This window comes from Micropterus dolomieu, unplaced genomic scaffold (assembly GCF_021292245.1).
Source record: "Micropterus dolomieu isolate WLL.071019.BEF.003 ecotype Adirondacks unplaced genomic scaffold, ASM2129224v1 scaffold_102, whole genome shotgun sequence".
In the NCBI taxonomy this organism is placed as follows: domain Eukaryota; kingdom Metazoa; phylum Chordata; class Actinopteri; order Centrarchiformes; family Centrarchidae; genus Micropterus; species Micropterus dolomieu.
This window is the reverse complement of record NW_025744100.1, coordinates 1-14,522: the sequence shown is the minus strand read 5'-3', so window position 1 is coordinate 14,522 and position 14,522 is coordinate 1. Positions and strand designations below refer to the sequence as shown.

The 14,522-nt window shown below is 39.3% G+C and overlaps 1 protein-coding gene across 1 annotated transcript in view; it reads right to left on the bottom strand.

Annotated features, from left to right (window-relative positions):
* The window catches only part of LOC123967173 (ephrin type-A receptor 5-like), a gene marked incomplete at its 5' end in the record, with an annotated part of 33,255 nt that extends 19,946 nt beyond the window's left edge, over positions 1 to 13,309 (bottom strand). Inside the window, 7 exons of the mRNA XM_046043210.1 lie at positions 72 to 139; positions 3,013 to 3,115; positions 3,242 to 3,311; positions 3,541 to 3,630; positions 4,705 to 4,829; positions 12,656 to 12,994; positions 13,154 to 13,309. Of these exons, the coding sequence (XP_045899166.1) occupies positions 72 to 139; positions 3,013 to 3,115; positions 3,242 to 3,311; positions 3,541 to 3,630; positions 4,705 to 4,829; positions 12,656 to 12,994; positions 13,154 to 13,309 (951 nt within the window). The remainder of the gene's footprint in view (positions 1 to 71; positions 140 to 3,012; positions 3,116 to 3,241; positions 3,312 to 3,540; positions 3,631 to 4,704; positions 4,830 to 12,655; positions 12,995 to 13,153) is intronic.
* Positions 13,310 to 14,522: the final 1,213 nt, after the last annotated feature.

The window sequence follows — 14,522 nt, the reverse complement described above, 5'->3', positions numbered from 1 at the left end:
CCCCCCCCCCCAAAAAAAAAAAAAACACACACACGGTATACACAGAATGAGTTTGTGCTATTTTAACTTACTGTGACCGTTGTGAAAGTGCATCTTCTCCTCTTCAGGATCCTGCTTTGCTTTGCTGTAGCCACACCGCCTGAGAGGAAGGAGACAACATCAGAATCTGTCATGCCACAGTATTATGTGAAAGCAAATTTTTGGTATTGCAGAAAACTTTACATTTACACTGTACTGATGATTTACAGGGGGTAGACTAAACAATGGGAATATCTCATGGAAAATAACTCAATTAATTTAATAAGCACTGTTAAAAACAAGGGAACAAGTGGTTCTGGCATCTTTGTTACTAAATGTAAATATATCTGCAGTTCATATTCAGATAGTATATTTACAGTAGCATCATTTAGATACATTTCCAATTTCTAATACAAGGTAGCACAAAATACTGTAGGTGCTCATTCCTTTTATGTACCGTGTATCTAAACAAAGAGCAAACAGCGACATTTACACTAGGAAAAAAGAGTAACTGATGAGACCACAGTAAAAGGTACCACAACATGGCCCAAACAAATCTATCCTGGCCAGCAGTGGGCAAGATAAACATTTTATTTCCTCATAGGATCTGCTAACGTACATTTCAAGCTTTTTAAAAAATATTGCTGAAAACTACCAGCCTTTAAGACGTTAGCAAAGGTCTGCAGTTTTCAAATATTATAATTTTCCATGAAAGCCCTTGCCAATAGATCAACTCTGACTTTTGACATTTGGGAGAGGAGAGAGCAGTGCGTTTTGATGTGACTGTGTATGTGTGTGTGTGTGTGTGTGTGTGTGTGTGTGTGTGTGTGTGTGTGTGTGTGTGTGTGTGTGTGTGTCAACATTTAGACAGGACACATCAGAGATAATCAGAGATCACAGATAACCCAGATTAAATGGGAAGATTGATTTTAAAATTTGATCCTATATGCAAACACAGAGACACAAAAGCAAACACATGACATTGATCAAATGGGCAAAGAGACACACTCAAATAAGTATATTTGTGAGGTAAATGCATTCATTTACTTTACTGCATTTGTAAAACCAAGTGTGAACAAACTGTTTTGAGTGGAATTTTTCAAATTTTTCGTTCTTGAAGACAAAAAGCCAAAGTGCATGAAAACACAGACAACACACACACAACACAAGTCTTTCCCATCATGGTTCTCTGTAGAACAGCCAGGCTTGGCTGGAGGCGTTTGGTATGGGCAGCTGGATTGTCTGGGGGAGGGGAGTCTTGTGTGTGTGTGTGTTTTGTACATGTGTGTCTGCCTGAGGGTGTTTAGTTTGCCGGATCTGTTGAGTCAAGGGGTTTGAAAATGCTCAATGCCCAGCCTGCCCTCCAACTTCCTGCATTTCTGCGTCTGCGTTTGTGTGTTAACCCATGCATACATGCATCAGTGCATATGTGTGGTGTTTGGATGTCTGTGTGCATGTGTGCGTACTCTGGAGGGTCACGCAGGAGCAGGGAAGGGGAGGTGGGGATACAGTGGTTAGAGGGGGTTGTGGTGCTTGTGTCCCAAATCCATCTCTGGAAAATTTTGGCATTCCTCCATCTCTCCTCCCCCACACTAAACCCGAGCGATCCTCATCCCTGTTCGGCTAAACCAAAATCCTCGCTGTGTCTTTCAGATTTGCTTTTTAATCTTTGAAAACACCACTGCTCCCACTGTTCATTCATCTGATCAGTCTGTCAAATAACTACACTATGTTGCAAAATGAGTGCATGGATGAAAAAAAGAATCCATGGATAGATAGGAAGAAAGATCAATAATACAAATGCATGAATAGAGAGATGGGTGGATGAACAGACCATTAGAATCTGAATTCACACTTTTGAGTTTTGGAAAACTGCCATCAGCTTTTTTTAATTATGGGGCAGTGAAGGGGTTTGGATATATAAAGTGGGTAATTAACTTAATTAGCTACATCTCACAGGGAAATGTGGTTAAGGAAGGAACTTTTACAGACAAATAAAATAGTTTCAGAGACTTTTATGGACATAAAAATCATATAGAATAAGAGGCTTAACATCCACTCAACTATATGCTGTTGCTAGATACAGAATTTGCTTTGGTGCATGTTGTATGTGTGAGTATATGTGAAAATGATATCAGAAAATTGGTTGTAGCAATTACAAGACAAGGCTGAATGAAGGTCACATGAGCACGGAGGCACGCAGACACAACATTAACGTAGTATATTGTGTATGGAGTGCTAAATACTTGTACGTGTAACAGAGGAAAGTTGTGTCACTACCCTTGAGGAGAATCCACTGGCATCAGCCTCTAAAGCTATATCCTAAAAAGCAACCCTTAATCCTGACCTATTCAAAAACTCTAACCTCAAGCCATGCATCTAATCCCATAATGCTGCTCAGCAACACAGACATATCGGGGTCTGTTACTCAGCAATGGGTCAGAAGAGGACATGGGGATGGTCTCTGGCTAAGCTAACATACATCCACATATACAGAGATGTACATGAATGCTGTGATTTCCAAAACAATAATAACTGACCTTAAAATAAAATCTAAGCAACCTCTTGTTCAAGAATTTCATGGATAGAACGGTTTCTAAACAAATTATGTCCGAATGTCCTTTTTGTGAAATGCACTTGTCATTATTCCCTTAAGGTGAGTAATGTCAGTCAAGTCATCATCCCATACCATCTCTTACTCCAAAAGATGAGAGGATAAGAGTTGTCACTACAAACTCTTCCATAAATTCACATCATACACTCATGTCGAGACATGTGATTGCTCATCCTACCTTTATACAGTACGTGTTCTACCAGTTCTGTTACTGAATACTGATGTATTTCATTTAATGACACCCTAAACACATCATACACAACACGTACAATGCCACATAACATTATGTGTTAATATGCATATATCCCATCCACAGGAGCAATATATACATGCTTTCCTGGTTGTGCTCATGTTTCTTAAGGTGTGTATTTCTGTTTTACCGTCCACTGAGCAGGAATCCAGCGACTACAGCCAGTAGGACCAAAGCCAACGTGATGGCCACAGCTACTATCGAAGCCTGAGCACGCTCACTGGTAGCAGTTACTGATGAGCAAAAGAGGTGGGATTAGACACGCACACAAACACACCTGGCATCTGTTTTTCATGCAGGTGTGAGTCACCTACAAGTTGAACATTTATTGCACTGTCATGCTCTCTCTCTGTACTCACAGTAAGGGCTGGTCTGGAATTCAAAACGTCGGCTAAATGCGCCATAGCCTGCTGAGGTCCTGGCTCTCACCTGTAATGCATCACATGCAAATATATCACATTATATTTTCATATACGTATATTCATATGAATTACTTTGATCCAATAACTTCTTTGTAATTGCTTATTCAACTCTTCTCATCTCAGACTACACTAAAGTGCCTTTTGCCATTCCAACATATTTTATTCTGCTTTAATTTTCTTTTTGTCCTCACATTATTTATCAATGATAATTTAGATTTTTTGAACCCATGTTTGACCTGGAAGATGTAGGCTGAAGAGGGCTTCAGGCCTTCCACCACCATCTCAGTCTCCTTGGATTTTATAATAGTGTAACTGGAGTCCTGCTCCTGTAGAAGAAAAATACAAAATTGTAAATAATTCATGTGCCTTACATACATTTTCATAGCCATGATTTGCTGTTCCAGTAATTATCCTGACAGATTCCGTACATGTACGTCTTCTTGCCTGCACCCTTTTCCCTATTCTTCTACACACATTTTTTGGCTTAGCTACCTGTAGTATGTGTGTGGGTGGGAGTGTGTGTAAGTGCATGTGTGTGAGGATCAGTTTCCCCAACTGTAACCACATCAGGTTTAAACAAAGCTAAATGCCCCCTCCATTAGCCAGAAGCCATTAGCTAACCACTGACCACAAACCCTGCTCTGCTCTCCTGTATAGCTTTATTCTGACCTTCCCAGAAAAGAAGACATCAGAGGATGAAAGAGAGAAAAGAGGAAGGGCACAGGAACAATGATCTGAATAGAAGCATCCAATAGCTGTCTCTACCAAAGTCCAACTTAAAAAAAAAACAAAAAAAAAACCACAGAGCGAGAGCGCGGTCACATGAATGAGTCTTTTTGAGGTAAAGGTTTTCCAAGAGGACCTGATCAAAATGGCCACCAGTAAAAAAAAAAAAGAAACAAAATTATTTAAATGTAAACTGAATGTTTATTCAGCTGTATTGCTGAATGCCAGTTTGAACTACGCTGGCCTTCTGCAAAGGTAACACATTAAATATATGGAGCACAACAAAATACAAGCACACCAATTTTGTAACATTTGTATATGATTATTTTGCATTTGGGTGAACATTGACTAAATGTTCACCCAACACTCCACATGAAAAAAAAAATGTTGACAATAAGTGTCAACTTTACAACAGACCTTAAAATAAAAGATTTGGTTTAACGCTATGTGGTAATTAACACAGATTCCCATGAGACCAATCATAATCTTATAATCTGGACACTGTATATCCAATATGCATAAAAGTGCATGCAAAAATCAATACCTCTGTGACAAACATCTTTATAAGAGTTCCAGAAAGGTACTGGCCACAGTCAGCCAAGGCCAGTGGACAGAGACACGCAGCTTTCATGTATAAGAAGCAAAAATAAGGACAATTCATAATTTTTTTTTACCTTTTCAAAATACTTGATCTCATACTCCAGGATGATGCCGTTAGGGCGGTCAGGCTCTGCCCAAGAAAGGCTGATGCTGCTCTTCCCTGTGTGACCTTTTCTCACCACACTCACTGGGGAGGGTGCTGCGAGTGCGCACACACACACACACACACACACACACACACACACACACACACACACACACACACACACACACACACACACACACACACCCCGTAAAGACATTGTACAATTTTAAGCAGATTCATTTTATCGAGCAGTACAAATCCAGCAGTTTAACATAGTGCATCCCTTTAATTGCGGTATTTAACATGACTGACATAACATCCTGACAGTGACTGAACACAAGAGAAATAGTGCCAAAGTTGTAAAAATCCATTGGGTAACCATCAACATCTATAAAGCAGTCATCTTTTGATGACACCTCATCCTTTGTTGTTTACATGCACAGAGCTAATTGTAATGCTTGCTGCGATTATTGTATGTTATGAAATATTAAACTGAAGATGAAACATCAAAGACACAGAGATCACAAAAAAGGCCAAACATGATTTCAAACATGGTGGTGAAAAGAGGGGGATTTCCATGTTAGAATTTACACAGAGTACATCTTCCTTTGCTGGTGTGTTATTTCCATCATGCTGGTAAAGAAAAAGAGATTCTTCTTTGGAATTCAAGTTTGTTAGTTACCAGAGTTCCCCTGAGGTTATTTGGCGCAGTCCATTGAGCTTTAACTCAACTGCCGAGATTATTTCTGGTTCCAAAGCAAGCTCTGCTTCTGAAAAAAAAAAACCATTTGCAATCTGGCAACGAGGTGCACCTGTGACTAATTAAACTATCCCTTTATATCTTGCTATTCAGTAGATGTTGGCAGAGGAGCCCATGAAGTCAACTCTGACTCTACACATCTGGCAAATAGCGTTTGGTGTACCAAGTTTGGCAGTCTGCAAAAGGACACCACACACAAGTTATAACAGTTCCAATGTAGTGACAACGTGAACGTCTACAAGTGATACAAAAATTTTACTTATTTAGTACATAGTTATTTTTGAACTCTCTTAATTACTGTAGTATGGTTACACATATTAAAACCTGGAAGAACAACCCGCATTCCTTTTAACTTTCCCCCTTCAAATTGCAATATTATGAGAGCAGAAAACTTCCTTTGGTTGCTCATGTTGTTTTTGGTTCTTTGCAAAGTTTCCATTTCCACTATAGTTTGTTATGTGATTTATTCTCTAAGTTCCAAAGTGAGTGTGAGTTTTGCATCAATCATCGAGCCATTCTGTTGTAACGTGAACTGTTGGCCCATCTCTCAAAGGGACAGTTGGAGAGTCTCTGACACGTAAAGAGCTTTTCAACAGGCAAAATGCTCCCTTAGGCAACATCCTGATAGTGTATGTGTGTGTGTGCTTCTACTGCAAATGCTAAACACCGTTTAGGTTTCAATAGCCTCAGCAGAACTCCACGGGGAATAAATCATCGCTACAAACACAGAAACAGTATCCTGAGTGGATGGTCGCACAGAAGTGTTATCTGCAACATCTTAAAAGCCTGAAACCAGAAACTGAATCACACACACTCAATGCTTAAATGGTATAAATGCTGGGATGCGATGATGAGAGAGAGGGCTTCTTTTCCCAGCAGCTTAACGGGTAACAATACACCAAAACCTAAGTTAAAATCCCCAAAATGGATGCAGTTTGCCATGCTATATTTAATCAAGCGTTTTGAATAGAGGGTGCCATACAGGGGTGTGCAGATCTAAAAGCTCACTGGTGTACAAACTTGGGATTTTGGGATATATAAATAAACTTGTTTAACCAGTAAATAAAATGTCAGAAAATAGTGCAAAAAACATCATTACAAATGCCCAGAGCCTAACCTGATGTCTTGAAATTGCTTGTTTTGTCAGATGCATAGACTAAAGCCCAGATATAATCCCTTTACAGTGATAAAGATCACATACAGAATTGCTTTGATTGGTTGACTGACTAATTAACTTATCCACATCACCAATTAAAACTGTAAAACTATTAGCAACCCATGCCTATTCTTTTAGTTCATTACAGTTTACAATATGTGCAAGTTTGAAGCTTCCTTTCCTCAGATAATGTTCCTGTTCGTGCTCAGCTCAAACCTTCCCTTTATACCATACGGCACAGACGCGCGCACAAAATCCATATATAACACCCAAAGCAACATTTTAGTCAACAGTCCTTTTGGCACAATGTGACACCTTTTAGTGGCACGACTCAGTGACTGTGACTTAACAAACAAGTCTGACATAACTAAAAAATGCCACTGCAGAGAGAGACTGGGAGGTGATGGAAGGAGGGAAGGGGTGCTAAAGAGGAGGAGGGGATAGAAGACATGCGAGTCGGTTGACAAGGATGGAAAAAAGTGAGAGATAAAATATGAGAGAGCGACAAAGAGGTGGAGACATGGTGACATAGTGTAGACAGGGCCCCAGCAACACTTTCATTTTAGCAACAGAGAAGACAGTGGAATCATACTTCTTGGTTTAAACACTTCCAGTGCGTGTTACATCTGCTAATGAGCGCCCACAGTACAGTAAGGCAGAACACAAATGAACATAAACTCCAATTTACCCCTGTGATGCTATTTTCTGTTTTTCCATCGATCTGAAGCTGTGATCTCATGAAGACAGGTTAGAAAAGGCTGTGAAAGCTATTCAGTGGACAAGTGCAGCCCTCCAGTGTAACGACTCTGGCCTCAGATAGAAGCAACGTTATCACCGTGCAGAACATAAGCCTCTTAGACCGCTATCTGTCTGAAACATCACCAGAATCGATATAGACCTTCAACTATCTGGTGTTATTATCCTTTAACTAGCCTCAGAGAATGACAGAAGAGAGAGATCCAGAGGAAAAGAGAGGTACGAGACAGAGAGAAGAGATGGCTTTCTTAAGGTTGTAAAGTACCAACGCTCATCTTTTTTGTTTGCAAATTAATCTGCTGCCTACCTGCTCTATCTCTATCTCTATCTCATGCTGCTCAATTTTTTCATTCAATTGTAACAGTGACAGTCATTTAGCAGCCTGGACCTGATGTGTCATACAATGTATTAAATTCCTGTCAGGTTAAATACATACATTTCCGTCACTCAGGAATTCTTCAAAGTTGGAGCAGAAAGAATATTAAAAGTACTGGCGTTCCCAGCTCGTATCCAGCTTGGTTTGGGAACATTGCTGTATGTTATTCCCCATCTCTCTTCCCTTATTTTCTGTCATCTCTCTACAGTTGTCTGACTAATAAAAAGGCACAGAAGTCATCCAAATACATTTTACAGAATTCTAAACAACTCTAACAAGCGAAGGGCAATCTTCTTATAAAGTGAAAAGTAAAAGATGTTAGATGTGTGTTAAGTAACAAAAGGCATTATGTACTTCAACAGAGGTTGAATTCGATTCAAGTTAAAATGAACTTAAAGTTAGAGTTAAAATTGAGGAAGATGGCACAAAATATGACAATTTTTCCATGAAAAGGTCCAGGCAGATTTTGTAAAGGGACATTTGGAGACTCAAAATGAACACACGGTGACCAAATGTTAATCTAAAAGTGTTTGTTTCTTTTCTTTTGGATATAGATTCACCAATAAGACCTAAAATACAAATTAGCACTATCCAACTTTTCAATAATTTTTGGTATCAACCCTTTTTCCACAGATCATACATATAAATGTGCAAAATTGTGTGATAACCACCATCAATGTAAAAGCAAAATCCAGCATAACATTTTGCATGATGTTGTTATAAACCTGGTTATCTATGGGGTAAACAACATTCAAAATACTTTTAATAATAATACATTCATGGGTGCAATTACGACAGCTTATTAGGGACAAAAATGAAGGGGGGAGGGGGAAGATGGCAATATTTGAGAAACAACTGTACATATTCTCTGAGATTAAAGTGGTAAATATACAAGGAAAAAAAAACAACTCACAAATTTACAAGAAAAGAAACCCTACATACTATTTTTCAGATTTGCTTGTGTTATTAAAAGCTCTGTAAAAGCAGGTTATGCAGATGTTAAAAACAGCAGCTGTCACATATAAGCTATTTTCACCAACTAGTATTATTAGGTACTTCCTTCTATTCAAACACCAAATAAAGGAAGAGACGGCAAACTAGTTAAAGTTAATGCTCCCCTACTCCAAGTACAATTCATTTTAGTTTTAGTGCAAACACTTCAGCAGCCCCACTACTTTTATATTTATGCATAAAACAAAAGTAAGACACACGGGCAGAGCATGGTAATGTATCACGATTCATGTGATTAATAGCCATTAACCGCAAAAACAATATATGGGAGCATTTAGTGTGCAGTTACCACGCAGTGCTCCCACACTGTGAACAACATGAAAAATGAATGGCCAGAAATAAAGACTTAATAGAGCTGAGCTACCAAAGAAACTCATTTAATGTGTATATAATCATCAAGCTCAACTAACAACAGACTGGGTTTTCTGTGATTATTGACAATTAATGGCCAATTCAATTTTAAAGCTTTATTTTTTTGATTTGGATTCATGAACGACAATTTTGTGTAGAATAAACAGTATATTGATTACTGACACCCACGTCTTGACAGTTTTATTCAAATACATTTATAAAATAGAGGCACTTTGAAATGCTGTTGGGCTGCAGGGATAGTTCTGTAGTCAGAATTAATTTCTACAACGTAGTGGTTGCTAGCTAGCTACCTTATCAAAAATATGTATTGGTGTGAAAGGCAACATCAAAGTAGTAGAAAATATGACTTGCATTTTTAAAATTGTTAAGCTGCACCAGACCTCTGAGTGTTTTATGAACGTGTACAAGCAGACCACTGTCTCCTTTTTTACTCTTTCCTTCTTTACTCTTTTCTCCCCTTACTGTTTTTTTGTCCTTTTCTTTACAGCTTCTTCCAATCTCACCTTCTCTTTCACAGCGTGTCCCCTCTACCTCCATCCTATTGTCCTTCTCCTCCCTCCTCCCCTCCTGCCTTTCACCTCTCCTCCTCATGAGTAACAACACTTTATTATTCAGCAGGGCTTCACAGGGACACTGTGAAATCACCTATTTCACGGATCCCTTATCGAGTGTGACACTTCCCACACATCAAACGGCAGATCCTCTGACTCTTTCTCTCAGTTTCTGTCTGCCTGCCTGCTTCACCGTCTCCCCCGTATCCCTGTACTTTTGTCTTGGTTTCTTGTTTTTGCCTTTTTACCCTGACAAGCAGAAGCCCGGTCAAAACACACTGTCCCCCACAAGCACAAGACAAACACAACACAAACACACAGACGTTTACAACGCCGATCAAAGACCTCATTGGGTAATTACATGTGTGAGACAGAGGTGAGGCAGGATCAGAGTTAAGTTAAAGTGTTAATAATAATATGATTATTGCCTTGCCATTCTCCTTTCTTATCCTGTGGATTATCACACTTATCTTTTGACCATTGGAGAGGTCCGACCTCCCAAGTTGGGAACCATTGACCTAGAAGGACACATGGTGTTGATGGGATAGTTTGGTGAACTGACTAGTCAGTGCAATTACCTGCTAATAAATAAATATGATCACATTATTTTAATATTCATATAAAGTTTACAATTATATGTAAAACTATTGTTAACTGAACTGATGAGTAATACTAAAAGTAAGAGATTTATAGTGATGCAGCTGTAATTCCTTAGCAGTAAACTATAGTTACTGCATTTACTTGGCAAAATATGGTAGATGGTAAATAGTTGATCTGAACACTTTAAACTTTAAAACATCTGCATGTGAGCACACATGTTTGCACAGATGTTCTGCAAACTGTGTTCTAGATATTTGGACCAGCTAAACATCGCTATTGTTACAGCTGTTCAAAATCTGTCAATCTTCCAATGTTTCCATTTCACTGTCCTGTAAATGTTTCTGTACTTATTAATGCATTTAAATTATTTGAAATTATTTTCTCCAATAAAATGTACATGATTTTGGAATTAAAATTCCTATTGGCAAATTCCTACCATTTAAATGTAAGATTCAAACATGCCTTTAGCCTGACTTCACTTCTTTATTTGAATTGTTTTTAATTCTCTTATCTATGCTCTTTTCTTTTTTCTTTTTTTTATTTTGTATTATTCTTTACACTTGTGAAAGCACTTTGTAACTTGTTTTTGAAAAGTGCTCTACAAATAAGGATTATTATTATTATTATTATTATTAATTCAAATTTATTCTTACACCTGTGTATTTTATATTTGTGTGGGTGGTCTGATTTTTTGTATTATTCTTTACACTTGTTAAAGCACTTTGTAACTTGTTTTTGAAAAGTGCTCTACAAATAAGGATTATTATTATTATTATTAATTCAAATTTATTCTTACACCTGTGTATTTTATATTTGTGTGGGTGGTCTGATTACTTTCTCACCTTTGAACTGCACTAACCTGTCTGAAAGGCGCAGCCAATATTAAGTTTTGATTAATTATATAAGAGTGTAAATTTTTCTAATATCGACAGAAATAAAACGCTTGTGCCACATCCATGCCAAAGAGCAGCACATTTTATCTGTCTGTGACTCCACAAGCCATGTGTAATCTAATGTAATCCCTAATCTCCATTTGGTCCTGTGACTGGCTAACTTTAATCCAGCTACAACTCCAATAAACTGAATGTGAGTTCTGTAGTCTGGTGTAATCCACTCAGTCTGCCGACAGCCACAGTGACAACACAGTTCGAGGGTCGTCAATTCTCTTGACTGTCAGACAACTGTCTGCATCTCTTGCTTGCCCTCTCTCTCTCTTCCCACACACACACACACACACACACACACACACACACACACACACACACACACAGCATCTGTGCTACTACTACTACTTCCTACTATTACTTGGCTGCCAATGAACCATCTGTTCAACAAAGAGGAACAAACATGCTCCTTCAAAACTCCCCTACAGATGGAAGCCTTGGGAAGGAGAGTATTAACATCCTATTTTTTTCTCATTTCATTACGCTGTGTGCTACCCATTTCATTACAAACAAATAAAATAAACTACACATGCACATTCCTCCCGTAAACATAAAAGTGGGTTCCCAATGCAGATATGAATTTTAATCTCCATGTTAAAAGGAAAGCCAACAAAACTTACAATATTTACAGCTATGGGGAGCAGTTGGATTCTTTCATCGTCCAATATGAGAGTAGTCTTTTATGTGTGGCCACTGTGCTACTGGTTTAGTGCCTTACTCACACTTATAGTTTCTAAGCTGCTCTGGTATCGCAGATAATAAAATATGCCCAACAGCTACAAGTGCAAAACAGAATACCAACTGAAGTTTTCTTTTTTGGTCAGAGTTGATCAATAATAGTACTTCCCAGCCTGATTCATCATTGATGATAGACATGCAGGCTAACACCTGCTACCACACAAGACCCCATACAGCCCGCAAATCAAGAGCTTTCATTATGCCACCAATTCCTGCAAATCTTGTTGATGAAATGTACTGCCTAATTGAGGGGGGGGGGCAAGCTTCTTTTTGATAAATGACAAATCTGGATGCAAAAGCAAAAACAAAAAAGCTTGCCACTGTGCAATGTTCTCTTATTCACTACAGGGATGGTGCTCGAGGGAAAATTAACACATCGACAGACTTGCTGGACAAATAGTGTGATAATTTCATCATCTGGTGTCTTTGTTTTCAAACCCAGATATTCATGCCAGGAATCCGACACACAGGTTGGCCTCTGGCAGTCTCCATAAGAATGGAGATAAAAAAGTCATGACAAAATGGTGATGAGATCTGTTGGGACATTCAGAACAAGTTTAAATACTGGGAGGAAAAAATGGGCCAATTTTGGTGTTTACTGGAAAACTCAGTGGGAGACTGTAATTGTCAAAAAAAGGCAAGTATTGACAGTTGTGACAGATCTGGCGCAACATACCTGCCTGATTGGTTGTCACATTAAGTGACACATACTGCTTCGCGTGGTCTTTGGCCAGCTCTGACACCCCGTTGACAGCCTCCAGCAGGAAGCTGTAGTTAGTGTGTGACTGCAGGTCGGCCACCATCACAGAGGTGTTTGACAGGCCGACACGGCGTGGCAAAAAGCGTACGTTGGGGCCGCATTCTTCCAGGCCCCTTCCATCTGGCAAAACCCGTCTGCATAGGATGTTGTAGCGCACATCCTTCCTGCCACCTGTTTCCATGGGAACGGACCACTCCAGGAAGACACTGGTCTCGTTGACATTGGAGATGGCATTACGTGGAGCAGAGGGAGGATCTGAGAGAGATGGCAAGGGGTTAGAGGACGTAAAACAAATGCATCCAGTAATATCATATAACAGCATCTTGAGGAGCAAAAGTTACACAGTCGACTTTTAAAATTTCCAAGAATAATCATAGATAAGAAAGCACAAATATAAAGGTGTTATATCCTTACGTGTGCAGGCCATATTGGGAGGGTCGGAGTCAATCTTATAGTATCCATCCTCACAGCTGCAAGCAGTGGCTCCTGTCTGCCTGGCCAAACTGTGGGGTGGACATTTACTGCAGGCCAAAGACTCAAGCAGCGAGCGGTAAAACCCCACTTTGCAAACTGACAGACGAGGCAGGGGGAGGCGGATGCCGTGGGGTGTTTGGGTTTGGAAGAAGAAGAGATGAGATGATAAGAGTAGACGTACAAATAGGAAATGTGAAGGGGGTCATGGGGAGAGAGGTAAAAAAGGAGGGGAGAATTAAAAAAACAGCATGGTTAGTTCCTTTGGCGAAAAAAAGGAGGTCAACATTTCCCTGCATGGTTGTGGCTGTTTTAAGCTTCCTCATCAGAGATACTACTGTAGTTGCAGAGTTGAAATTAAAAGAAGCATTTGTCACCTAGTTTTTGTTGTCAAAATTGTATTATTCTGTTCCTTTAGAAGTCTGATTTCTTCTTATATTCCTCCCAGGGATTATTTCTTTTATCCAACTCGTGCAACCCTGCTCTCTTCGTCTTATTTCCTTATCTTAACCAAATACGCTTTTTTTTCCCTATTGTGGGGCTTCCCTTCTTATTCTCAGTCAGTCTTCAATTCAGTAATTTGTGACCAGCATTTGAATAGGAATTTTCTCTTTGCATTACACTGCACAATACTGTACCCACCCAGCCCCATATGTGAAACATATATAAACAAATACAACAGGGACAGAAACAAACATAATCTCTCTTCCTCCCACACAAACACACACTCAGATGGCTGATCTAAGTGGGGCAGGTAGACAGCAGGGTGACACACACAGAATGTTAACACGCAAGAATACATCAACAACCTCCGTTGCCAAGGCTGCACCCCCAAGTCAACCAATCACTGACTTATCACGCCATCATTTTTTCCCCGATTTTGCTGTCGCACACAGACAGAAACGAATAGACACATGCAATAGGGAATGAAATAGTAATGGGATATTGGACTTTTGCTAAGCAGAGTTCCATAGATTACTATGTCTGTAGATATTTTGTAGTCAATGACAATTTTCTGTTTCATTTATTGTTGAGGAGAGGCAAGGGGTGCAGGGACAGGAGAAAAGGGAGGAGCTGTTTTATCTGTGTGTGTCCTCTAAGGTCTCAAAGGTTAAGAGCTGTTGTTTTAACCCGCTGTGGCTGTCGTGAAGCCTATTCAGTGTGTAACTGTGATTAAGAACTACATAATTAAAGTTTAAGTAAGAGGACAGGAGGTTAAAGAATTGGACAGGGAAAAATATGGTAAGGTAAAAAGGAAATCTGATGGGAAGAGAGGACAGGAGAAAGAAAGCCAAGTTTACGAGGGGGATTG